The sequence below is a fragment of the Drosophila albomicans genome, chromosome 2R (genome assembly GCF_009650485.2).
Source record: "Drosophila albomicans strain 15112-1751.03 chromosome 2R, ASM965048v2, whole genome shotgun sequence".
NCBI lineage: Eukaryota > Metazoa > Arthropoda > Insecta > Diptera > Drosophilidae > Drosophila > Drosophila albomicans.
In genome coordinates, this window is record NC_047631.2 from 17,869,939 (window position 1) to 17,897,429 (window position 27,491).

At 42.3% G+C, this 27,491-nt stretch overlaps 1 protein-coding gene across 3 annotated transcripts in view; it reads right to left on the minus strand.

Annotated features, from left to right (window-relative positions):
* LOC117574128 (alpha-2Db adrenergic receptor) overlaps window positions 1-25,843 on the minus strand; it is a 52,948-nt gene extending 27,105 nt beyond the window's left edge. Inside the window, exons 1-2 of one of the 3 annotated variants that reach the window (XM_052006744.1) lie at window positions 23,726-25,843; window positions 18,012-18,071 (exon numbers count right to left, since the gene is read on the minus strand). In XM_052006744.1, coding sequence (XP_051862704.1) covers window positions 18,045-18,071; window positions 23,726-24,604 — 906 coding nt within the window. In that variant the 5' untranslated portion in view covers window positions 24,605-25,843 and the 3' untranslated portion in view covers window positions 18,012-18,044. Of the gene's footprint in view, window positions 1-18,011; window positions 18,072-20,647; window positions 20,669-23,725 lie in introns of those variants that run through there. The other 2 variants (XM_052006745.1, XM_034257785.2) reach the window with 2 other exon arrangements.
* Window positions 25,844-27,491: the final 1,648 nt, after the last annotated feature.

Consider the following 27,491-nt stretch of genomic DNA (forward strand, 5'->3'; position numbering starts at 1 on the left):
CCCCATCCACACGGAATAAATGAGCATTTCGCACCGTGGGGTTTTGTGGCATCATTTTTCTCCTTGGATCTCAGTGGTAGACGGACGCAACGTCACCTTCGTCTCAGGCAATAACAAAAGGCAAATTGTAATGCCATTAAATGTTGTCCTAAGTTGCCAAGTTGGTCAAAGTTTGGAGCAACAAATCGCATGCTTTAAGCAGTGCCAAGCAATCTGCTCAGATACACACAACATACTAAAGTCGAAGTATTCTTGCGTTCAGTTCACAGCAGCTAAATCAATTGTAAAAGTGTGTGCGAAGCGATTGGATGTCATGTTCTCGCTCTCCCTCTTTGCTTTGATACTCGGCCAGCTGAGTGATGAGGTAGCAGGAGTCGAAGGAGTCGAAGGAGACGAAGGAGTAGCAGGATGTGCTCGTCTCGTCCCTCCGGAAATTGTGTGGAACAGCAACACGTAGTGTGGCAATTCATTTTGCTCGCATCTCTTTCAGTGCGTGCATCGCTCGTATAAATCATCAACCTCTACCATATCAACCATATCGCAAGTTGTACTCAATTTCCGGGTGCAACAACAACACAATAGAAAACTATTTGTGTGGAAATTACCAAAATATTGCGAATTCATATTAATTATTTAAATTTGTTTTACATTTCCTTAAAGCTCGCTGTTTATTTTTTTTTTTTTTATGTCAGCAGTCGATGAAATTGTGCAACAAATCAGCAGAATCAGCAGTCAAGTGTGCTTGACTATGAGATATCCCGCAAAACATTTTAAATAAGTGCAAAACATTGCACATATTCTTAAAATATGCCAAGTTGCAGTACCGCGAAAATATTAAAAAATACCTTATTCCCCTTTTGGTATACTACATTCAAAATATACCATTTAGTACTAAAACACTTGATTGTCAGCCAAAGCATCGAAGCTACCTTATGGATAGCGGTTATACAAATTCAATTGAAATATTTTGCCGATTTCAATCGCCTTTTTCTACATTTTCTGTGTACATTTCAAGCAATACAAGTTGTTTGCTATGGTATGCATATTACAATTTTTGCCCATAAATCTTTGGCATATCTAGTTTCATGTGTCGAATAATATTTCACAAAGATAATTGAAAGTACAAGTGAAAGAGTAAATAAATTCTTACAAAAGAGTGCAACAATCAAGAAAATATATGAATTTATTTCTTCGCTACTTTTACAACCAGCATGAAAATATTGTACATAAATTGCAGCTTCCGTTTTACCTGTTTTTCGAGTATTGCAAAAGTTGGCGGCGGAAACTGACGCGAGGCCATCAAAAGAGAAGGGGCCTCTGCCTCTCACTCGTATGAATGTTGTCGTAAAATAAAAAAAAAAAAGTTTTGCGGCGTTTTCATATAAATTAAATTAAAGACAAATAAATGCTAACATCGTTGCAGGGTTTTTTTTTCTGCGGCGGCTAAAGGGGGAGGAGCTGCATGTGGCAGCAATTAATTTAATAAATCAACAGAAAAACTTTTGCTGGCCTCTCGCGCTGCTCAGCTCAATTCAGCTCAGTGTCGTCGACGCAGTCAACTTCGGTTTTCTCTTCACTTTTCCCCATTGGCAGCGTTGTGTCAACTTAGACGACCATTAAGCGCGGGCTTAACCCATCAGTGTCACAGTTGTGTGCAAAAGTTAAAGAGCTATCGATTATTATGGCTGACCAAGAAGCCTCCGACCGACCGACAAAATAACCGACTTGATGCCTGCTTTGGCTTTGGCCTGCTTCGAATGCATGTCGGCATTTTGTTTTAACCTTTTGTTTAACGCTGTATTGCTGTATCTTTTGCTTTCTTGCTGTACCGCCGCCTTCTCGTTCTCTACATCTTGTTCTAAACTTTGCGCAATCCTTAAAGTTTAATTACAACATTCGCTGGGTAGGAAGAAGGGATTGTAGGAATGTAGAATGGGTTTGAGTGCTCTAGAAAAAGTGCTGCCACTTTGCCTCATAACATTGTTCTGGCCGCCTTTGGAGGATGAGGCCGACGTCGTCGTCGTCGTCGTCGTCTTGGGAGCGGCAATGGCCAGACAACGTTGCGTTGCGTTGTCTGTAAAGCGGACAAGACTTTCAGTTTAATTTGAACAGGAGATGGCCCGGGGACGATGCCGAGGCTGACGACGATGGCGATGACGATGATGACGTAGCCTACTTTCCGAGAACAACAATAAGCAAAGACGGCTACAACAACAATAAGAACGAATGCGGCGTGCTCTGTTTAAGGCAAATAAAGCGTGCATCCTGCGTTGCGTGTCTGCATTGTTGTCTGTGTGTGTGAGTGTGGTGGGTGTAGGGATGGAGAAGGGTGGAGCCTGGTGCTGGCTTTCCTTTTAACTGGCCCAAAACGAAGACAAGCTAAATGCTGGCAAAACGCTGCCAGCGTTTGTTTCCATCGTTGTCTCTACTCTCTGCTCTGCTCTGCTCCTCCTCCACTGTCCACTCGATTCTCCTCCCTTTTGAATGCGACTAGAGAGTCAGCTCTCACTCTCATTCTCTTCGCTTTGCCCTCTGCTGTGTCTGTCTGTTTGTGCATTTTACTCTTGATGCTGCAATTTCTGGTTGTTGCTTCTTAAATGACGGTAAACGTTTATCAACACACAAATGGCTGAAAGGAAACGCAAAAGCAGCAGATAGCAACAAATGCAATAATCTGTTTCAGTTTTGCTCAGTTCGTTTCAACTGGATTTCTGCCATCCTCCTTCTGGACAAGTTGTTGTTGTTCTTCTTGCGGCATTGCGTTTAATTAGCGGAAGCGTTGACAATTAGGGCGCAAAGCTTCAAGTTCTTCTGTTGACAGCCAGTTTAATGGGTAGTGTAAAAGCACATTACGCATACGCCTAGTATGCGCATTGTTCTTAGCCAACATTTTCAAAGTATCGTAAAAACCAGGCCTTGAGTACATTTTACAAATATCATTTTTTGGGACACGAAAATACATAAATTGTAGCACATTTCGGTTGCAATGATTTTGATGCAGAAAATTAGGATAAGTTTTTTAGTGATGGCATTTTATTGCCTTTTGATGGCGTCGAGTGACCAAAGTTTTTACTTAGTTCCCGCTACCGATGGGCCATTAAACAGCCAAATGGCTACGACTACGACATACTCGAGCTCATATATTTAGTTGTTGCTGTTACTGTTGCGCTCTTTATCACATATTTGTTTCGTTGTTTGTTTGTGTAACTTTTATGGCGGTGTTTATGAGCGATATGTGCGGTTATGGCAGCGGCAACAGCAACAGACGCTTGTTTATCTATGTCGAGGATTTTGATGTCGCTGTTTCTGTTTTGCTGTTGTCGTTGCTGTTGCTGTTGCTGCCACAAATGCCGCATCTGCTGCGGCAGTGGCGCTCCGTCAGCAGCAGCAGTGGCATGTTTCTGTCACTTTGTTTAAACGCAAAACGCAGACCAAAAAGCTAGTTATGGTCATGCCTCGCCATCTCTCTTTCTCTCTCTCTCTTTCTCTTTTTCAGGCCTTCTCTATGACCTATGCTGGTCTTGGCTGTTTGTCCTTGTCGTCAAAACGTCTTGTCACGTCAACGCAGCGATAATGTCAGATGTGCCAACGGCAGCAATGCCAACCGCTAATACCCCCAAAATGGTTTCGGTTACCGTTCAAATATTGTCGCTCTGGCCTTTTAAGCTGTGCATATTTGAGATTCGGAATTTGGAGAAGACTAAACTCTGACGTAACTCGGCAAACTGCACAGAAATTCCGTTTGGGTATTAGACTAATGAAAGAAATTCCATAAAAATAGGGAAAAGTGCAAGTTTCAACTACCGACGTGACACACACAAAACTCTGAAGCTGTGGAGCACACCCAAAGCGGCAATTTTCATTTTTGCATCAAACTTGCAACTTTTTTTGTTGTACCCGAAGCTGGCAAAGTCATAAAAATGCTGCTGTTGACATTTGCATACTTTTGTGCGAAACAATGCGTTCGCTTTTCATACACTTTTCCATTGTTGTGGCTGCAGTTGCAATTGTTGTTGCTGCTGTTGTTGTTGTTATGCGTTTGGGGAATTTGCAAAGCTGGGTGAACAGCTGAAAGTTGCAGCTATTTGACAGCACATCGCTAAAATGTGCAGTTAATATATTGCCAGCGATCTAAACTGAAATGCTGCCACATAACAGAGCCATCAACAGCAGGGAATACCCAAAAAAAAAGAAGAAAAAAAAACAAACATGAAGATAGAGAAGGAGACGAAGACTGTAGGAGCCAAGGAGCTGTTGGCATCAAAATGGTAATAACTAAAAGGCAAATATTTACTCTGGGGTGCGTTGACGCGCCAAAGGATTGCGATTGCGATTGCGTTTGAGATTTGGATTTAGATTTGAATTGAGATGGCGCGCTAGTAAATTGAAAGCAAACAGCAATCTATTTTAATGTGGACCACGCAGCTTTTGGTTTGGTTTTGGCAGCGTATAAAAAGCGTTGCCTACATTTCAGCGGCCACTCCACACACACACAGATTTAGCTGCAAAAACGCTAAAAGTTTTCATTCAGCTTTCGAGCAGAGTTAAAGCAAATGGAAAACTTTTTGGGCGCTGTGTAAACAAAAGTTAATTAAAACATTCTCTTTCTTTTTAACCCGTTTGAAAAGTGATCCGCATTCGGAAAGAACGTGCATTTTAGGAAAAGGGTTTTTTCCGTGTTACCCGCATGTTCAGTTGTAGCCAATTGTTGGTTGACCGCTTCAACATAATTCGCATTGCATTTTTAATTAAAGTAGAACACTCTAAGATGGCTGCTGATTTTGCTTCAGCTGCTGCTGCTGCACCAACAACAAATCGCACAACGGGGCTAAATAAATTTGGCAAGCCACAAAGCGCAAATCCCAAATTAAAAATTAAAATCACCAGAATCCATTCATTTTTATGAGCTAAAGAAAAAGCCAACAAAGAAAAAAAAACTTGAGATTAAGTAAAAGACGTTGAAGCGCAAAAGAAATTCATGGAATTTAAATTGAAATCGCAGTCGAAATAAAGTGAAATCAAGCGTTTAAATTGAGAGTGTGTGTGAAAGCACATACACGGCAATACAATCTCGCACACACACACAGACACACACACACACACACTTGTGCACACAGAAAGTAAGCGAAAGTTAATGTAAGCGCTTGTTTACTCTGCGGCTGTCGAAAATATTTCACGTGCAGCTGAGGCAAAAAACATTACCTTCGAGACTGTCAGGGAAACAGCAACAGAAACAGCAGGAAACAGTCGAAGAGGAAACGGGAGAAACACGAACTGCGGACAGAGCACAACCCGCACAGACAGAAAGAACATAGCTCTCTGGACTGAATGGAACTGATTAGAAAGTCTCAGCTAAAATCAAATACACTTTCATATTGAAAGAGCACATTGAACTGTCAATAAAGTTGACTGCTTTATTTCATAATTTTTGATTGAGCATTTAAGTAATCTACTTAAAATTTACCATAAATTCTATAAAGATTTAAAAGATTTGTTTAATATTCAACTAATCTCTTAATCTTTGCTTTTACTATATAAAGACAGAAAATGGTAGTTTAGTGATTTATTTAATAATTTAAATTTAGGTCTTTAAGTAAATTACTTGAGACATATATATGATAAATACTTGGAATACAGATTGAGAAATAATGTACTTAAGATTTTAATAGCTTAATTATTGGATTGATGACGAACGTGTATCTCTTAATTTAAGTGAACAACTTAAATTATACGATAAACGTTGAAAACACAAATTAAGCTATAATTCGCTTTCTTTGTTTTATTGAAACGACAAACTCTTTAAGAAAATGTGAGTAACTCTTGTTAGAGAAAAAACGAAGTTTAAATCGACAGCTAAAAACAGAAGCAGCTACCACAAATAGCTCGACATCTCAAGGGAGCCGCAACAGGAAACATGGGAAGAAAGACAGCGGGAGAATTGGGGAAGGAGGGAGGCAAAAGAAAAGTTAGAGAAAGATTTGGCTTTACCTTATTTTTAACTGCCTGGGCAGACACTACTATTCCAATGGGAGACACAGCTGAACGTCGATGCCAGCCAACCATGTGTTGTCACGTGAAGCGAAGTAAAGCGAAAGCAAATAAGTCTGTCAAAATTTTTGTGCTGGGGTTTTGATGATCGAAGCGAGTCGCTCAATCGCAGCAACAAATTTTGCAGAAATAAACACATGGAAATTATATTTCACTGGGGGATTTACTTGTAAATCGAACATAAATCAACAGCACAGGCAGCACCGTCAGTCAGTCAGTCAGTCACCTGCAACTCAGGCGTCGCTTTGAAGATTTGCCATTAGGGGCAACAACAAAAAAAAAGGAAAAGAAAGCACAACAAACATACGAGGATTCCCCTCTGTTTGTGTCTGCTTGCCTGCTAGTCTAGGGGATCAACTGGGCTTAGAGGGGGGCATGACTCAAAAATTTGTTTCAATTTCTTCTTCATTGTCGCGCCCGTCCATGATTACAAGTATAAATCCAAATCTCAGTTGCGCACATTGCGCACAAAAGCATCGAGTATTTTGTTGGGGATTTGATTCAAAACAACTCGCTGGAGTAACTGTAATAAACTTAAATGTGCCACACACACACACACACACGCCCACCTTCGTGCCTTCTCTCCATATGAGTGAGGATGCGTGTCTCTGTTTGTGTGTGTGTGCGTGTCTCGTAGTGTGTGTGTGAGCGCGTGATTTATGCCCTCATGACTGCGTTCGCGTTGGCTTTTGTTTGCTTAAGCGCCAATTGAGTCTCACGTCCTGGTGACAAATCGATTTCTTATCACTCTGCGGTTTATTATGGCCTTTGGCAGCGCACCAGCTGTCTGTGTGTGTGTGTGTGTATGATTGTGTCTATCTGCAAGTGTGTGTGTGTGTGAGTGCGGTGTGTTTACGTCTTACAGTGATAAGCTGGCAGCCGCCATAGACGCAACCATTTTTAAAGTAAATAAATTTTTAATTTAATTTTTAAGCACTCGAAACGATTACGCGTAACTCAATCGAGAAAAGGGGATTGGGGACTTGCTCTCGACTGCCCTTTATCAGCGTCGCCGACAGGCAGCAGCGAAAGTTGTTGACTTTTATGGCAAAAATGGTTTGGGATGCGCCTTTTTTTTCGTCGAATGCCGCTTGCCGCATGCCGCATGTCGCTTAACTACTGCTCTGCCGCATTTAAATGCCTCCTGGCGGACTTCAGTGAGTTACTTGGCTTGGCTAGCCATGCTTTGCCTTTGCCTTTGACTCTCCCTCTCGCCTTTGCTTTGCTTCGCTTTGGTTTAGTCTGTGTCTTGGGCAAACTTTCTCTACCATATTTATTTTCATTTGGCTTGTTCCCCATTACTACTCCAGCAGCTACTTACTCCCCTCCTCCTAGTTGGCCGTGCTGGCTGGCATTTTATATTTGTTTTAATTTCCTTGCCATTTCCGGGACGCTCTGTTTGCCGGCCACATTTGTCAGTCAAATGGCGCTGGTGCGGCACGTTAAATGTGCAGCTTCCTCAAGCCATCGCTGCGCTGCCTTTTAGTGTTTATTACAGTTTACTGGCGCCCGTCGGGAAGTTCAGTTACTTGCAACTTCCGTTTGCCACGCAAAATGTTTTCCCCTCCCCGAACCATATCAGAACGGATACGCTTGCTTTGCTCTGGGAGTCTAGTCGTCGTCGTCAGTTAGTGGGGTACACTTAAAGCTACAACACTTAAAACTCAAATGTTGCACGCTTCTCCTCGGTTGATGCGTTTTTCAACGATGACCATTAACAATTTTATTGACTGAGCGTAGCTCAATTGCTATTTATTGGCCGGAATCGCAAGATATGAGCAAAATGTGCAAAATTCAAGTAGCTTTAAGTTTGCAGCTGCTGTTGCTGCTGCTGTTGATGTTGCTGTCAGCCAGACACGTGAGTAGACAATGGCTTCTGACCAGCAGCATGTCATGGACATGGTCACTGTGTGCTCGGCTGGTTCTGATGACTCCTGACTGCCGACTGCTTACAGCCACTGTTGCTGACACTGTGTGTGCGCCTCGTTGATGGCATTTTATCGCCAATTATAAAACCTGCCATTTTGACATTTTTATTGATGCGCAAAAAAAATGTATTAAAAAACGAAAAAAGATGTGAAAAACGGAAAGGTAGCTTGGGGTAAATGGGAAATAGCGTTGCTTAAAAATGCCAATCATGCTGATGACATGCTGCACGTGGGCATGAAGCTTGTTAAAACTGACAAGTGAATGCCTCAGCCAAAAGCCAGCCTGGGCACAAGCTCGTGGCAGGTTCAGCTCAGCTGGCAGCACAACGGAAGCAGCCCGAAATGTGATGAACCCTCTCCTAATGGACTGCATGACCACCTGCGCTTGCTATTTGGGCAAAGCCAAATAAGTTATGTGCCAAAAGCAAGCAAAAGAGATTAACAGCAGATGCAGAGACAAGCAAGCAAGAATTTGGTATGAAGCATATAGAATAACAACTAAGAAAGCAGCAGTCCAGTGTGATCGACTGAGAGATACCTGCTACTGCTATTTTCAATAAAAGCAAATCAGTGCAGAATTATTACGAAAAAGAAAGCCAAAAAAATACTGAAATATACCGAATATATTGGTGTATTGATATACTATTACATTCAAAATAAATTGGTGTATTCGGTGTATTGATTTAATATTACTAGTGTGGAAAGTATACCATATTGTCAACTAAAGTATCGAAAATCCGACAGCAATAGTCGTCTTTTGCCTTATATTATTATTTCTTAAATTAGTTTTACAATATTTATCTGATTTTCATAAATGTATGTACCAAAATTCGACTGAAGCTGCAAAACATCGTTTACTTTTGCAATTATAATTCGTTTTATAATAATAAATTAAGTATTTAAAAAATACAATTTATTTATTATTATTTAAAAATCAACTAAAATCGATTATAAATTATTAAAAGTGTTCTCTAACCATTTCAAACCTTTCAACATACCCTTTCAATCGTCAACGAAAGGGTAGAAAAACAAGCTGTATGGTAACATAACAGCAGCAATAGCAAAACTATGATAAACAAGTGAAATGCTTGCGCCACGTATGTGTGTCTGTGAGGGTGTGCGTGTGTATACACACATGCATATGTGTAAATAAAAGCTGTTAAAATACGATAGCGCTGCCTATTAGCACAATAGACACGGAACAGCAACCGCAGCGCAACGCAGGCAAAAGGCAGCAGCAAAAAAAAATATACGACAGGATGACGACAGGGACTGGAACATGCGGGTGGCGCGAGGGGAGAGAGAAGGAAGGCAAGTCTGGCATCATGTGAGGGGGAGGCAATGCACAGCACGCAGAGTGTAACCACAAACACGACAACGCAAGCGGGAACAACAATGGAACAACGACAATAACAGAGAACAGAAAAGAACTAAATAGAATGCAGACAGCACAAAGGCAGCCCCATAAAACACCCTAGAAAATACAAAACCAAAAAAAGGAATTAAAAGTGTAATTAATTGAATGTGTAAAATATTCAATTGTTATGCTATTGCAATTAATAAACAGACCTTGACTGATTATGGACATAGATATACCCTTTTGGCGGTAATTTTGCAGGGTACCTAAGCACACGGACATATGGAGCGGGAGACAAGCGGACAATGGAATGGCAGCAGCGGACAACAAATGATATGTTGTGTCTTGTGCTTGTTGGATGAGTGTTAGTTGCTGAGCATGCGAAGGGCGGCAAAAGTGCGAAGGGCGTTGGCTTTTCTTGCGCTCTGTTATTTATTTGCCTAGCATATGAGCAGAGTATGAATGTGCGTACATATGTGTGTGTCAAGTTTATGATCAGCAACTGAGCTTGACGTAGAGCATACGCCAGCAATATTCCAACTGTAGCAATCGCAACTCACACACAGAGACAGAAAGTCAAATAGAGGGGGACCGCAGCTAGCTGGACAGGAATTGAACCCCAACCCCGTCCGCAGTTGGCAGCTGTGTTCCAGCCCAGCTCACACGTCTGCCTTGTGCCTGACTGACTCTCTACTTTCACAGCATATTTCCTCCAGCTAACACTCGCAACCGGGTCTTGGCTTGACTTTCACGGCAACCACTTAAGCTTTGGCTGAACCTGAAGCTGTAGCTGTAGCTGTTTCATTTCCATGCCAAAGTGTAGTTACTTGTAGTTTGGCTTTTCTTTTTACGTGTGTACTTGGGCGCGCATTGTTAGCTAGCCCGCCATTTGTGGCCACTTACCGTCCTCTGGAATCATGAGTGGCTGCCATCTTTTCTTATGCCAGTGCTTTTATGATTTGCCAGATGAAAAACACGTGGCTTCCCTTTTTTCCCTTCCCTGTCCTGTCTTGGCTTGCCTCTGTAGTTGACAATTAGAAGCAACCAGCGCTTAAAGCTACGCATCTGGTTTTCTGCCTCAAATATGATTACGTCTCTTGAATATCTTCTTGACTTTTTGCAATCAAAATTCCAATGACGTTCAACACTTAATTTTGCGTACAAGTATTTCGTTTTTGTGCGTGTGTCTCTCTGTGTGTGTGTGTGTGTGTGTTCCCTTGTTATTGTTTGGATAAGTTGTTGTTATTGTGGCCAACAATAAGGAGTCTACTCATTGCATGCTCGAATTCATAAAAAGGATAACAAATGCCAAAGCTACATGGCAGCTGCCTCGACTGACCCATTTCCGTCCATTTGTCTTTAGGGCGTGCCTGGGCATAATATCAAATCATATTTTAACATTTATTCCAACCGAAACACATAGCATGGTCCTCAATCTCTCTTGCTGCTTCCGACCGAGGCAGCAGTGGAGGGAAAGTAACAAGGAATCTCTTTAAGAGAGCCACAATAGCAACAGCAACAAGAATGGGCAAACGTTTACTAATTTTATAAAGCCAAATAAAATAAAAATGCCCAAAATGCCGCAGACTGAGCCAGGATGAAAAAGGATATTATTTGAGCGCAGAAAACAGAAATGGATTTATCGCGACGGCAACTTTGTTGCTTGCGAAAAACTTTGACAAAATCTTCAAGGACAGCTGCATTGTCTTTGCCAAGGGGAAATGATCAAATCTGAGTGCCAGACAAATGCTCTAATAATAATATAGAGACAAAGGAGACGACAAACATTTAGAAAGCAAATGAAACGCATTGCCAGCAACGCAACTCTGTCACAGTGGCATTTTCCTAGCCAAGTTCATTGAGGTGCTAATGAAAAGCGAGGCAAGATATCTGGCGGCAGCTTTTATGACAACATTAAAGTGAATACAGCAGAGTGCGCTTCATTTGGGAAAATGAGTCACTTAACCAGCGAGTGAGTGAGAGTGAACGACGGCAACGAGACGTATGCGCAATGTGTGCGTCGAAGTACTTCAATTATGATGATTGATGATTATACTGGGTGACGGAGTGTGTAAAAGCGACAGCATCAGAGGACTGATGCTGCTGCTGCTGCTTGCTTTGGCATGCAAAATAAAAAGGAATTTCGCAAATGAATTGTTAAGTATGCGCCGCGTTGGCTGCCAATGGCTTGACGGTATTTGAATACGCCGCAAAGTATGCAGCAGCAGCTTCTACTACCACTACTGCGACTGGACTGGGCAAAAGAAGAAAGTCGGTCTTGGCAAGTCAAAGGCTTACCCAGCGGCCAAATATGCCAGCGGAATTTCAAAATGACTTTGAGCCGACTAACAATAAAGCAGCAGGCAGGCACAACAAAAACCAAACAGCAACCGAAGCAAAATTAAACGAAACGTAACGCGACGCAATACAACGATAGGAAAGTAAAGGAATGAAAAGGCAACGAAAGGAAAAAAAAACTGAATATTTATAACACGACGTGCCATTAAATGTCAATGTATTTTTAATTATTCACCCAAATGCCATACCAAAACGAAAGAAAGAACTGAAACCCAATTTGAGCATGGCTTTTAGCTTCAACTTCAGCTTGGCAGCGCGCTTTCAATTATGCCACAGCAATTTTCACTTCGTTGGCGCCTGTCAAAAAACTTTACACGCCCGGCATTTTATTTTATTTCAAATTTTATTTCGCATCTCAAATGAACGTAATTAAAATTGACCCTTAGGGACTGAACCCAATGCCCAGCACTCAACGCTCTTCAGCACCCAATGCACACACAGTTTGAACAACAACCAAAAAAATGTGAACGGCTGAAAAAACAAGCAACTTTTACATAATTACCAGAGCTAGGACTCGAGTATGAAAAACGCACGCAGTATAGTTTAGTTGAGTTGAGTCACACAAAAAAAAAAAAAAAAAAAAACTGGAGAAAATTCTGTCTGTTAAGAAGTTAGTTGAGCTAAAAAAAAACTTATTCGAATTCTAAGCTCATGCTGCAAATTACATTTGTTGCTATTCAAGTCAATAATAAAACATCATACAAGAACAATTCTACAGTCACCCAACAGCGTTCCATGTCCATTCAATTTGCAAAGTTTAATGTGTTTTTTGTTTTTTTTTTTTGTCTTTTGTTGATTTCTCTCGAGTATTAAACATGTTCGGAAGGAAGAACATCATCCCAGTGGCAGCCAGGGTGGCTGGCAATTGCCAGTTTTGCTGTCTGTAAATGTGATTTGAAAGTTTTCCCCTTGCGCAACAAATTAAAACTAGCAACAAAATTTATTTGCGCAATGCATTTGAAAATGAAATTCAATTAAGTGGCACACATGAAACTTTAATTCTTCGCAAATGTTAATTAAGCTCGCACAGATTTCCTCTCTCTCTGCCTGTATATGTGTACGTGTGTGTGTGTGTGTGTGTGTGCTTGGCAAATGAAATTGAAATGCAAATTAAAACTTATCACTGTGTTGAGTGTTTAACCAGCAGCAAATGCAATTAGTTGGCTATTAGTCAAAAAGGCTATGCTTACAATTATATCTGCTGTTGCTGCTGCAATCATGACTTCAAGTGCGCCCTGTTTGCCTAAGCCACGCCCATTAAATTTTTGTCTATCTGTGCAGCTCGTTTTTCGCTTTTCGTTTTTTTTTCGTTTTTTGCCCTATATTTTTGGGGCATATTAAATTGCCATGAAATGTGCCACAGAACGGGCCCAACGACACTTGGTGTAATTTATTTGGCCCAAAGGCGCACCGCGTGCTGTCCTTCTTCCCATCTTCTTCCTGCTCTGCCCTGGCCACAATGTGTTGTCCTCGGTCAGGGCCAGGCCCAAAGCGAAAACGAACGAAGACGACGTCGACGTCGACGTCGACAACGATGACGATGAGGCGGCAAATGCGTTAAGACGATTTTATGTAAATGTTTTTCGTGCTCATGTTTTAAGTGTGTTTGCCTCTCCGATCCGGCAAAAAAGGCAACGACCGTCGCGACAACACAGCAACAGCAACAGCAAAAGCAACAACAAAGGATAGCGCAGGTTTCGGCTGTGCCTTCATTGTGCCTGTTCATTTGGAATTTTATTTAAAATGGATTATGCCGCCTGTGAACAGCACCAAAAGAATACAAAAACACCAACAACAACGAAAAAAAAAAAACAAGGAAAAGACAAAAGACAAGACTGCGACAACCAACGACAACGACAAAGATGCAAAGAAGCTTTAATACTCTCGCCAAAAAATGGGAAAATAACAGAAAAAGAAATGGAATGTAAATGAAATGAATTTCATGGCAATATTAAAATTATTATTTATGAATGTTTACTGCCGCCACCTCACTCTCCCACAACTTTCTTATTAATTATTGTATATTGTGTTTTTATGGCAATTATTTGATTTGAGCTTTCTGTTTGACTTGTTTCAAATTAACATTTTATTATCAATCGATGTGTTTGACGCTTGTCAATTGATTTATTTGATGTGCTCTAATAATAATGTGTATTCTCAGCTTACTGACTGAGTTATCGTGCGGCTGATAAGAGTATCCAATGGATGCAATGCTGATTCTACGCTCTTGTGTTTTTGCTTGTCGCGGCATTTAGAGGTGTTTATGTTTATGCGACAAAAAGTACCGCAGCTCCAACCAAATTTCATGCCATACTTTCTTATAGTGTGTAGCCAGCCTCTTTTGCGTTTTAAAGCAGGGCTTAGAGTTGAATTTAATGAAAGGCGAAATTGTTATTTGACTTCACAGCAGCAGCAGCAGCAGCAGCTTGGCATCGGCTATAAATCTCCATATTGCGACGGCGGTCTCATGTGTGTGTGTGTGACTCTCATCAGGCAATTATCTATCGCAGCCTGGCAGAGAGATTGAGACAGTGGGATGGGGGGCTTTGAGTAAATCAATATGCGTTTTATATGGGCACAGTTTACGGCGAATAACGCATTAAATTGTATGGCTAAATTTCATTTGATTGTGAAATCGTGCGAGTCGTCGTCGCGTCTGGCGTTTGCCGCCATATCCTTTTCAGTCCGTGTCGACGACGACGACTGCATAACTCTTTCATTTATTAACCATTTCCTGCGATTCACGAGACGCCACTCCCACTCTCATTCCCTTCCCTCTGACTGACGCTGTGTGTGTGTATCGAACCAACAAAGGCGCCAGGCGATGGCAAATCGTTGACAATGCCAGCTGGCGTGATAAGCCATTCATTACGATTATTACGGTGGGTAGCATGTGTGTGTGTGTGTGTGTGTGTGTGAGTGTAGGAGCGCATGTGTGTGTGTGTGTGTAGATTGAAGTTGGCTCGACTCGCCATGCCGAGCTGGCAAATAAAAAATATTGCTGATAGGAGTAAAAATTTTCATACTCATTTATTTTTATTTACTGCGCGCAATTTGCACATAAAAGCTGAGCAAAAAGACGACGTCCCGTGTTCAGCTGTATGTGAGTGTGTGTGTGTGTGGGTGTTCACTGCTGTGTTCCGTGTGAAAGGGTTCTCAAATCTCTGACTTTGACACAAGTGAAAATATCGAAAAATTATGCGTGGCTATAAAGGCGACGCACGGCGATGGCGATGGCGTTGGCGTCGATGTCGATGGCATTGTCAATATTTAAGTTTTGACATTGTTATGACAGCAACAGCAACAACAACAACAACGACCAGATGAGGAGGAGTTATAATGGGGAGGCGCTTGTCGTTTATGGTTGGGATGGGTGGAGCACATGTGGGGTTAATTTATGGTGTTCATGTATGCAAATGTTGTCATAAATGTCGACAATTTTTTGGAATTTCATTTAAGAATTATGATCGTGTGGACTCGCTTGAGTACTACAGCCGAGAACGAGAGGGTGCTTAATTCTACCATTAAGTACAACAAACTGTCTTTAATTGAGGATCTCACAGCTCACCCAAAACTCTGCAGTTTACGGCTGAGAGCAGCAGACCGGCCGCAAATTGCTGCTGGCAGACGCCCAAAGGAAACCTCAGCGAAAATTGCTGCCTGGCGCCGGAGACTGGTTAAAAATGTATGCTGGCTATGTGTGTGCGGCATGTGGCAGCAGGAGGCATTTCATTTGATTTCATAAAATGCTGCCTTCGAAATGGAAAATCACAAGACTTTTGGCCGCACCCAAAAAACTAACAACCAAAGCAGCTGCTGGGCGTATACGCAATTTGTTTTATTTGTCTCTCTTTCTCTCTCTCTCTCTCTCTGTATAAAGTTGAAAGCGTTCGGTAGTTGAATCAAACTGAGTGAAAGAGTGGGGTTGAGAGGGAGAAAGAGAGGGTGAGAAATAGGAGATACTAACAGAGTGACCGACGACCGGCTTAATTTGGAACTTGGAACTCGGACTTGGAACGTGCATTTTGGCTTTAATTTGCGATTTTCCGCTTGTTTTGCCAATTAGGCGCCAGTTGACTTTTGTCGACTTTTCCACCCAAGCGACAGGCGACAACCAACGCTGCTTTTTGGAAATTTCGCAATAAATTAACTGTGCAACTCTTAAGTTTTGGCCAACTCGTAATTTTAAGTCGGATTAAAATTGATTCAGTATAAACAAACAAAACGAGAACTTTCACAAAAGAGATTTAACATTTAATAACAGTCGCATTTATACCCTGCAATTACGTAAATGGTGAAGAGTTTGATGTTACATCAATAAAGGGAATTTAATAAAAATAAATTAATGTGCATAGAGACACAATATTCTTTTAAATTTCTTAAGGTAGAGTATTAGATAGTCGCGTCACCAGCTTGACAGCAATTTTCTTAACATTTTCGCTTACTTTATTTCATTTTTCGTTATTATTTCTGCTTTTTTTTGTCGCATTTGTTTGCCAACTTTAATTTACTTTGCCCAACTCTCTGCGCGGCCGTAGACGAGGCGAAATGTGAGAGCGCGAGCTCATAAATTTCAAATCTGTTTCAATTTTCATTGGCCTTTGTTGTTGTTGTTGTTTCTGCTGTTACTGCTGTTGCTGTTGTTCCCATAAGCTTGTTTATGTTGCCAGGCAAGTGAAAGTTAATACGCGTGCGAAATTTTCAGGCACTTTTAGCACACGGTCCCCAAAAAGGAGAAAAACGAAGACGAGCAAGAAGCAAGACGTAAGAGCGCAAGCGAAAGGAAAAAAATATGAAGCTAAACTTTAGCAAAGGAATTATTCTTCATATGAGATGACATCAGCGCGTATATAGTTGCATTCCTCACATGTGTATATACATATGTCTGAGTGTGTGTGCGTGTGTGTGTGTGTGTGGGAGTGTCTGTACTTGCTGCCTGTATCAGTGGTAAAGTTTCAAGACCGGCATGAATACTCGTGCTTTGTGCGATAAGGAGAATAACAACAAAAAATGAGTAACGGCCCGCAGACTTGGCGTCTTCTCTCTATCTACGTAAATGGGTGTGCGTACTTCGGTGTGTTTGTGTGTATGTGTGCTCAAGGCTATGCGGGATGGAAAAGAATGCCATTTTCCAAGCGGGCTGCAGCAGTTACAGGAATGCAATAAAAAACTTTTCAGACAGCCAGCAGCAGCAGCAGCGAGTATGCAAATGCAAATTCTATGAGCAATAAACGCGAGACTTAAACCTTATACCAATCTCTTGCAAGATCTGGCGGCGATATTAAAAAGCATGCACGCTAAGCCTCTTCGGGCTCATTGTGTGTGGAACCTGTGCCGCCAAAGAAGTCACAACAATTGACTGACTTCGGTGCGCCGAAGTGTAACAACAACAGCAACAGCAACAACAACAACAATAACAAAAAATGCTGGCACTAATCCCAGCTTAGAAACTTTTGCTTTATTTTAATAAAATCGACAGAGAAGCAGTTCCCCCCCAAAAAAAAAAACTGAAAGTAACGAAGAAATATGCCACACGCAGTTGGGTAACGAAGCCATTGGCGAAATGCGCGACAGGCACGACACAGCTGCAAAGAGCATGAGCATGAGAAGCAAGTCCAAATGAAGTTTAAGTTGTGCCATCGTCGTCGTCGTCGTCATGCTTGTCGTCATTTGCGGCTAAAAGGAAGGAAGAGCGACCGCAAATTGTACGCACTTGTACGTATGCTTCTAGTACGTGGGGCACTCACCAGAACAATGCCAGAACAGTGGTAATAAAGGGCCGAAAGCAGCCGGAAAGAATTGCTCAGTAATTTAATTTAAGCATGCGGATTGTTGATGCAGGGAGCGAGGGAAGAGACCGGGCCGAGGCGTCAGTATTAGTGGTGCGTGCTCCATAAGCCGAAATGTCAATATTTGGCTATGCTACGCATTAAACCCGCCACCAAATGCCAAAGCATGTGCTTCCTTTGCATGTGTGTGAGTGTGTCTATGTGTGTGTGCTTGTCAGCGGACATTTAAAATATATTTTTTTTTTTGCCGCCAGTTGTTGCTCCCTCTCGCTCCTTGGCTTCGATACAACACTCTGTGGCATATGTATTGCCAAAACCCGCGGCGAGAGCGGAAATTAGCAAACGATTTAAGCGCAGGAGGCAGCGAGACAACACGGCGTATGCGTGTTATTTGATTTTCTTTGCTCGCAGTGCGTACGTTTTTTTTTTTTCACTTGCTTGCTTCATTGCTGGCTCACATTTTCTTTAACAATTTCCTGTTATAAACAAATCAAGGATGTAATAACGCAGTTCAATGCGCGCACTTTGAGAGCAAAAATGGTTGCCAAGTAGCCAACCAGCCAGTCAGCCAGAGGGGTTGAGTTTGCCGCACTGTTATTGAAAGTAAATGTCGCTGATTATAATCTTAAGAACTGCCGACTCGTTAATGGCCGAGTAAAAGCGTACGCATAGCATATCCTTTTTCGCTAGGACCTGGGCCCCATTAGTTTCGATTTTTTTCCTAGGGCTGCTTTTCTTTTGCTACTCTTTTTGGGGTGTTCTACGTAAAAATGTAAAATTTCTTGGATAACGAAAAAGGCTAGGCACTCACACACGCACAGGCACACTCAATATACATATACTCAGTCACTCATACGGTCGCAATTTAAAGGCATGTGTAAGTACAGCAACAATAACAACAAGGACAGACTTTAAGCAAAGCCAGTCAAGTGTATGAAATGTAACAAAGACCTAACCAAAATTACAAACACACATCCCAAGCACATATACTCACGCACAGGCACACGCACACACACTCAAATGCCACTCACACGTACTGGAAAATAATGAGAAAATTTCAAAAGTGTATGTAGTACACATATGTATGTATGTATGTCTGTCCATCCACTTTTGATATTTTCTTTTCAGGCCTTCGGGGCTCACCCAGCTGAATGTCAACTTAAAGCTCTTACAGCTGCTGCGCTGGTCGCCAACAAATATATGGATGAGAAGTGCCCAGACTGAGTGACAGACGAGCGCCTAGCTCTGGCTTGACATGGATACTGATGCCGACTACTGACTACTGACTACAGTTGTGAATGCTGAATGCCGGGGCCTTCACTTCGTTTGCTTTAAAGTACCAAAGACCGGGGCTAAACCGACGCTAATGAGCTACTTAGGCGATGACTTAAGTCATTATTGTGTGGGCGTTTGCACATCGTGACATTACACATACGCAACGTTTGCTCGGTCACCTTTGGCAGCAGTTTTGATCTCCCCAGCCCCAGTCCCCTTAATGTGTGAGCATGACGCCGTCCAACGTCAACAACTTGCTGCCCTTAGGGGATGGAAAATTGTGCCTTTGTTTTGCTACAACTTTAATTCGGTAGAACTTCTTGTTATGCTCCTTTCTGGCCATTGTGTGATTCGTTGTTCGTCGTTGTTCGGCCACAAAAATGGCATATAATATTCGATTAATATTTCAATAAACTGTGTGCCCTTTTACGGATTACAATAATACGATCCTTTTGTGCATGCTTGCTTGGGATCACAAAAGCTGCTGGATGGCAGGCAATAAACGGACGGAAAGGACGACGCTTAAGGAACTCGGGCAGCGTTTTTGTTTGCCATATGCTCTCCGTGTTGGCAAGGAAATAATGCACTAAATTATGTACTTAGTAACAATGCTATGGCTATTGAAAAGCTTCTGCTCTCTCGCTCCTTTGGCTCTTTTATTCAAATTGCGTAAATTGCGAGCGTTGCCCATTGGCTGATGATGATGAACAAAAGGCAGCTGATTTGCAGATCAGCAGCGCCGCGGGATTCATTAGGCTGCCAAAAATAACAACAGCAACCACAGCAGGTCACACGCACACACACACACACACACACACACACACATACAGTGTAGCAGCCACACGCAGACAATTCATGCGTAATTGCCAACACCTCATTAGGCAAATGCCGCATAAAAGCAGCAGCAACTTTGCATTAATCAGCGCTCGCAACATTTGAGAATGAAAACTTTCAGCAGTTTGTTGCCTCATCAGCTTCACGCGGTTCAGCACCCCTTGCCCCCGCCCCCGTCTCTATCTCCCGACCGTTCATCAATTAAATGCGTCTGTCACAATGTTTACACAAGCATGTGGCACGCACACCAAAAAACAAATCCAAAGAGAACTCGCCTGCTCTCTCCAGGCCAAAATAGACGATGCCAAATAGTTTGGCAACAAAGGTGGCTGAGCGAGCGAGCAAGCGAGAGTTAAAATCAACGACATAATTCTCTAAAATGTGATTTTATTAATTAAATGCGACAGGCAAGTGTCAAATTAGCGACAGGGCGTGGTCGTCCCCTGATCCCCTCACCCACCAATCCTCACTGTTGTGCGGCTTGTGCTGCGGTTCAATGTGCTGCGAATGTCAACGTCGTCGTCGTTGTCGTCGTCGACAACGACAACAGTGTACAACAATTTTAAACATGTCAACATGGTGTCATAATTAAAATGTTCGCCAGGCCATGCCACTTGCTGAATGTGTGTGTATGTGTGCTGCGAGTATGTCTGTGTTTGTTTGCCTTGTAGTTGTGTTGTGCCTTCCCTCTCTCTGTGTGTGTGTGTGTACTGTTCGATTCGCTCGCAAATTGGAGGCTTAAATTCGCGACCTCCATCGCCTAGAGGCGTTTCCTTTGTAAATGCCAGCGTTTTTGTTTGATTTACCATTGGGCGGCATTTTTAATGATGGGCCGCGTCTGGCATTCAACCCAACAGCACCAGCAAAGCAGCAGCGCAAAAGAGAGTGGAAAGAGTTTTGGGGGCAACTTATTTGAGTTTGAGTTGCTGGTTAGCTGATTGGTTTTGCGGTTTGGGTTTCAGCGACATTTTGTACCCATTTATTAGGGGTTCAAATGACTATGCTACTAATTGCACATCTTTTCCCTGGCCCCGCTTTATTGAATGTCAGACGTTGTCAGTTGTCAGTGAGGATTACACCTTTAAGAGTGACATATAAGGCTTTATTTTTCTTGGTATTACAATTATGAGCAAGTTCTCAAGAGAGATTATTTCACAAAATGATTCACAATGTGGCTACCAAAAATAAATATATTTTTTGCACATAATCATATATGCAATCGTTCTCGTTTTATAAAAATAACATTCGTGTATGGTGTGTGCTGTTAAAATAAATACATAAATAGCATACGAAAATAATATGCTAATAAAAGATCAAAAGTCCTATAAAAATTGAAATTCACACACACAAAAATACATTTAAATAAACATGAATTGTGCCAGAATATTTCGCAAGCTTTGTTTGCACGAATTTCAAAACATAATCAGCTTTATTTTGTTTGCCTTGAACCAACTATTAATATAACTTAAAATGGAACAAGTTAAAGTGCTCTGGCATATTTTTTTATACTTTAATTCAATATAATCTTAATGCAGTTGCTTGGTTAATTAGTTAATATTGTTTACTAAGAACATCTTTGCTTTTCTTTCGATTATAGATTGTTGCCCTTTAACCTATCAGAAAATTATTACAATAAACAGGAAAAACAATAATTCAAGCAAAAGGTAATCGCATTTGACCTTTAGATTTATTGTGCTTGTGTGTTTACCTCACTACTCTAATATATTTATCTTGTACGTCGCGTAATTTATGATGATTGTTCACTTTTGCCTACGGCATATCGCTTTAAAACAGCATTTTATTTTTGTTATGCATATTCACGACTTTCCGACTTAAATTTAAAGCGCCTTTGGCACCAAAACGTGAAAAAAACAAGTAGGAAGTTACAGTCGAGTGTGCTCGACTGTGAGATACTCACTAACCATTTGGAATAATAGCAAAATAATGCGGTATTATTCAGAAAATACAATAAATTAATATACCAAAAATACAAAAGTATACCGAGGATATTTGATATATTGTACTACGTTTAAAATGTACCATAAAGTTGAAAAGTATTACGTTCAAAATATACCATAAAGTAAAAAATATACACGACGTTTTTTTGCAATTTACATTTTTTCTTGAAGAATTTCTACACAAGTGCTGTATTACAGTGTTTTAATACCCTTCAACCCAATGTGAAGTGGGTATAAAAATCGTTGGCCAACTAACTGAGCCAGCGACCAGCAGTTGGCTGCACGTTATCCTGGCCACTTAGTCTTGATTAATGTGTCGCATTTACCCGGCACCCGGCACCCAGCACCCAACAGCCGGACGCTTAACGGACAATGGCCAACACCCAATGACCGAGCAGGAAGAAGCACACTAAACTCATGCACCCGTAAATAAAAGAGAGGCGCCTCTTTCTCACTGACCAATGTCCACACAAATGAGCTGGTTTTTATTGTCTCAAGGTTAATTTGAATGGCAAAACTTACATAAGCAGAGTGCCCCACAGCCGATCACTTTAATGTAGATACATGTGTTTTTTGCTCCGCACTTTATTATAATTCGTATTATTTATTTATTGTCTTTTTTTCTGGCTGCTGCCATCGGCTTTTTTGCTGTCTTGCTTTATTATTTACTGCGGAACGAATAAAAAATTAATCAAATTTTTGTTGTGGATGCTACGATACGCAGAATACGCGAAATGTTCAGCGTATAAACGACGAGTGTTGTTTGTTTTCGTATTGGGGTAGTAAGTAAGCAAGTATTTATCATGGATTGCCATAAATATTACTGCAGCTTATCTTGACACACAAGCACTGGGCAGCAGCGATTTAATTGAAATTCAATTAAATTGCCCAAAGGCAGCTGGCATTTAATAACTCGATGCGATGCTGCTAGTGCTGTTGTTGCAATTGAGCTTTGCTTTAGGTTGCTTCAATTTTGTGTATGCTCTGCATATTTCCCCTGCCAATGCATCTGCTGGGGCATGTGTGTTGGCCCGTCAGTCAATCAGTCACTGACACATTGATTGAATGCTGCGCTGCGTTACTGCAGCCTGAGCTCAGCTGGGGCAAACCCATACACACACATACACACACACACACACACTGACTCTCACTCTGACACTCTTTCACTCTCATTCTATCTCTATCTGTGATGTGTGCCTGACAGACTTGAATGCCTGCTTTTGCCCTCTGCTCCATTCGTCGCATACAATTTGTGGCAAAATTTAAAGCATTTTCAAAACGAAACTTCGACAACAGTCAGCGTCGGGTTGCTAACTGGGCTCAGAGGGGGTTGGAAGGGGCTGCAAAATGTTGTGCCTTGTGGCACGTTGCCCATGTTGCCGCTGTCAAGGAATCTCTCTTGTGAATTTTCCAGCCAGCTTGCTACGTAGGGGAGCGGGGAGCGCCACACATTCATAATGTGGGCAAGTATGTGCTAGTGTAGAGTATAGTAACTATGTGCGCGGGGGTGAAGAGCGGTTCGAAAAATGTAAATGTATGCACGCATTTACTTAAACAACGACTGAAAGAGACAGCAACTGAGAGGGTAGACAGAGATAGCGATAGGGAAACACAGAGAGAATGTGGCTAGGACCCGCATGATAACACGCATATCTTGATGGGTTATTGCCTAGTTTTTTGGGTACTGGCTTGAAGCGAGCCTTCATGTGATTTAGCGATTTCGGAGGGAGCCAAGCAAATTAGAAGGCAAAACTCATATGCATAAATATTTGTGTGGGTTTATACACTGCGTGACTTTGCGACGACGACGACGCACCGCGGCATTTGCCGTAGATCCAATAACAATGCGAACCAAAATGGGCCGACAATTGTGCTGGCAACTGGCAAGTGGCAAGTGGCAAGTGGCGAATGGAGAATGAAGAATAGAGAGATGAAGACGAAACGAAATTTGCATAGGGGGCTGCCTCGAATTTCTGTGTTTTGCATATTGACAGACACAGTCAGAGTGTGCGGGACGCGTTCACTTTATTGTTTGCAAATACGCAAATGGGCAGCGTTTGCCGTACTTGGGGAGATGCTTGAAATGGGGAGATGAGGAGCTACGGCGGGCGGCATTGTGATGCCGTCAATTGCCACCGACAATTGGCGTCAATTTCAAGTGGCGGCTGCTGCACTTACCTCGCACTTTGGCAGATCACCCTCGGGCATCTTGACCTTCCAGCCGAGCAGCGGCGGAATACAGATGAGCGCGGACATAATCCACACAGCCGTAATCATGACAGCGGCACGGGCGGGTGTACGGGATTTCAGATAGTCGACGGCCTTTGTGATGCTCCAGTAGCGATCCAGCGAGATGAGGCACAGATTCATAATGGACGCGGTGCACAGCAGCACATCCATGGCCGAATGAATGTCACACCACCAGCTGCCAAAGATCCAATAGCCCATCAGCTCATTGGCCAGCGAGAAGGGCATAATGATCAATCCCAGAAAGAAATCGGCGACGGCCAACGAGGCAATGAACCAGTTCTGTATGTTCTTCAGCGATTTCTCGGTGGCAATGGCAATGATCACCAGCATGTTGCCCACCACAATGATGATCATCAGTATGGTCACAATGATCGATGCAATCACAATGTGCGTCAACGTATAACCACTGGGATAACGTCCATCCCAATGCACCTCGGTGGCATTGCTGCTATTCCCCAGTAAGCCACCGAGTCCGCTGCTCTGGTTACCCGTCGTCTGATTGTAATAGCTGCCCGCCAGCTGGAGACTGTTGTTGTAGAAGCTGCCATTGAGCAGGTAGATCGTGTCATTCACCGGCGACTGCAAATCCAGCAGATTCGGCAGCTGCACTTGACCATCGACTGTCACCAGGGGCGGATTGAGGGTGCCACTTGAACTGGAGCTGGAGCTGGAGATAGTGCTGCCAATGGCAGCTGCCGCCAGTGTGGCAGCTGTGGTTGTTGTTGTGCCACTTGTGAAGACGGCGAGGAAATCATCGGTGCTGATGTTGCCCGTGTTGATGCTTGCCTCCACCTTGGCGTAGTCCATCTTGGTGTAGTTATTTTTATTGTTGTTTTTAATTTGATTCTATCTCTGTCTATCGTTTGATTGGTCCCATGCTGGCGCACTCAGTTTAGCTTTCGCTTAGAGATATTTATAATAAAATTCTTTTCGTTTTTTTTTTGTTGGTTGGGAAAATGTTGGGGAAAATGCGGCCGGCAATTTCGAATTCCTTTTGCGCGTAGTGAGTGAGTGTGAATTGTATTCAGAGTGTGTTTCCGCTAACACCCAATTAAATCTAACAATTTATCTAATAATGCCTAAGCATAGTTTTGCGATTCGCAAATTATTCGATTATGTTTTACCCGTTTTGCACCGAAACTTGTGTTTTTTTTTGTTGTGGTTGTTGCTATGTGCGTGGTGCGCGTTTATTTATTTATTATTTTAAATTTTTCTTTACGCTTGCATCGATCACGTCGAACGAAACGCGCGCGCGACTTTTTAATTAATTATGTATATGGTTGAATAAAACAACACATACATACGTATACACATACATTCATATATAGTAGATATCTAGACAGATAGATAGGTAGAGAATCACATAACATACATAGATATACGATATACACGAATACAAATAGAAAAAGACTGCCCGCTAATTATGTGTGTTGACTATTTACAATTGGGGCTCATCGCCTTGGCGGCATATGATCCCCACGATCTGAATCTCGATCTTGATCTGGATCTCATCGATCTGCTCGAACGGCTGGCAAACAATTATTCACATAGCGTCCACTGTCTCGTCCCTCCTCACTTTGGACTTCGCTTCGCACTTAGTTTTTGTTTTGTTGTTGATTTGCCCTTTTTGCACACTCGCGGTTTTCGATCAACAGTTTGTAAATTGATTCGATTTCATTTAATTTGATGGCAACGAATCGTTTTTGTATCTTTTGTTACTCATTCACTTATTTCGATCAGCCGGCTATTATTCTTTTTTTTGTTTATTTACAAGCTGAACGCGCGCAACGAATTTTTAGTCAATTCAATCGGGCGTGTGCATAACTTGGCTCAACTGATTGCGCTGGGAACTGTTGCCCGTTCTTTTGGCTACTTTGGTACTTTTATTTTGAAGTACTTTTGGCTACTCGGCCAGCTGACGCGTCCGCGACACGTTCGCACCGCTGGAAATGCACATCTTAACTGAATATAGCCCAACAATTTTTGCTACCAAATTCGTCTTTCACACGCAGCGCAGCTTCTATTGCCGCTGCCACCGCCACCGCTGCTGCCTCGTTGCTTCGGCTCCTCGACGACTTCGACATCGTCGTCGTTGTTTCGCTTCATGTTCGGCACGTTCCACTCTGATGGGGAAATTCACTCACTGAACGAAGGGAAATTGTCTCTTGTTGGTGTTTCATTCCCGTTTCGTTTCGTTTTGTGTGAGTTTTGTTTTTGTTTTGATGTTTGTCCCAGTGCCCTAAACCTAAACCCAAAACCAAAAACCTAACTGAGCCCATTTGTTGCAGCACTTTTCACGTATTTCATTTCGTTGTTGCACCTTTTGGCATTTGTATCTGTGCGTTTGTGTGCGTGTGTGTGTGTGTGTGTGTGTTTTTGCTACAAATGTTAGCCATGCCAACGATGCCCATGTGTGCGATGCGGCCTTTTGTTTACATTTTTATTTTAACCCACATTGCTGGCTTTGTTTTGCCCAGTAAAAGTTTGGGCAGTTTCACCTTTAAATACTCCACACGATTTGTGACCAGTTAAAGCTAAGCAACCCACTCCAGTCGAATGAAGCCATCAAAAGTCGTGCGGGTCGACTTTGAACCACCTTTATATTTAAGAATATATATACTTAAAGTGGGTAGGTGGATAACAGTCGGCATATCACGCACATTATGCGCGATAGTCACGTGCCTGGATCACATAATTGAAAAGCCAAGTTGGGCGTATGCGAGTATCAATCGGGGCTGGCAACAAACAGGTTGTTGCTCCAGCTATCTGTGGCTAGGCAATGCAATCAGCTAGAAATTATTATGATAATGAAAAGTTCAACGCACATACTACACTTCAATTCAGTTCGTCTGGAAGTTCTTTATGAGCAGCGCCTTGAAAGTATGCAGCATATTTTGCTGCCTCTACTTCTGCTTCTGCTTCTTGTGAGTGCGGCGATGTATACACTGCGTATGAGTTATGCGAGTTATTTGATTATGTTAAGCATACGCTGTGCTGTGCTCGACTTTGCTGCTGCTGCCGTTGCTGCCACGCATAATTTCAAATTACATACGGCAAAGCAACATCAACATAATAAATCTGAAAAGGGCCGTCGACTGACAAACAAGCAACGACTGAGCTGTTACAGCAGCAACTTATTTGCCGTGACGGCCACACACACACACACCCGCACACACCCGCACAACCTCAGTCAAGTGACAAATGCCGGAAAGAGTAAGCAGCCAGCGACAGCAACATCAACATCGAACTGAGAGAACGGGCACTCATCGTCAACGCCTGACAGAAGATTGCTTGTCAAGCGCTGATTATATTAACTGCCTATGGTCTTATACGCCCTTGCACACACACACACACATAGTCGCACGCACACCTCCACTCGCAGCAGTAGAAGTGTGTGCGTAAAGCCAATCAGTGGCACACGCAGGCATCAAATTGCGCATACGCCGCATAGGTTTTCCTTAGTCTAACGTCAGAGATAATGCGCAAATCTCTCAAATGCGCATGCATTAAATTACAAGCAAACAATCATACACTCACACACACGCAAACACTCTTGCATATTTGTGCCTTGCATGTTGCATGCCTCTTTGCAACTGCAGCACGCACAATGTGTGCCGCTAATGGAGCCTTCATCTTGCGACTAAATGCAAACGTTGCCATTGAAGTTGGTCGTTGTGCAAAATCTAATTTTAAT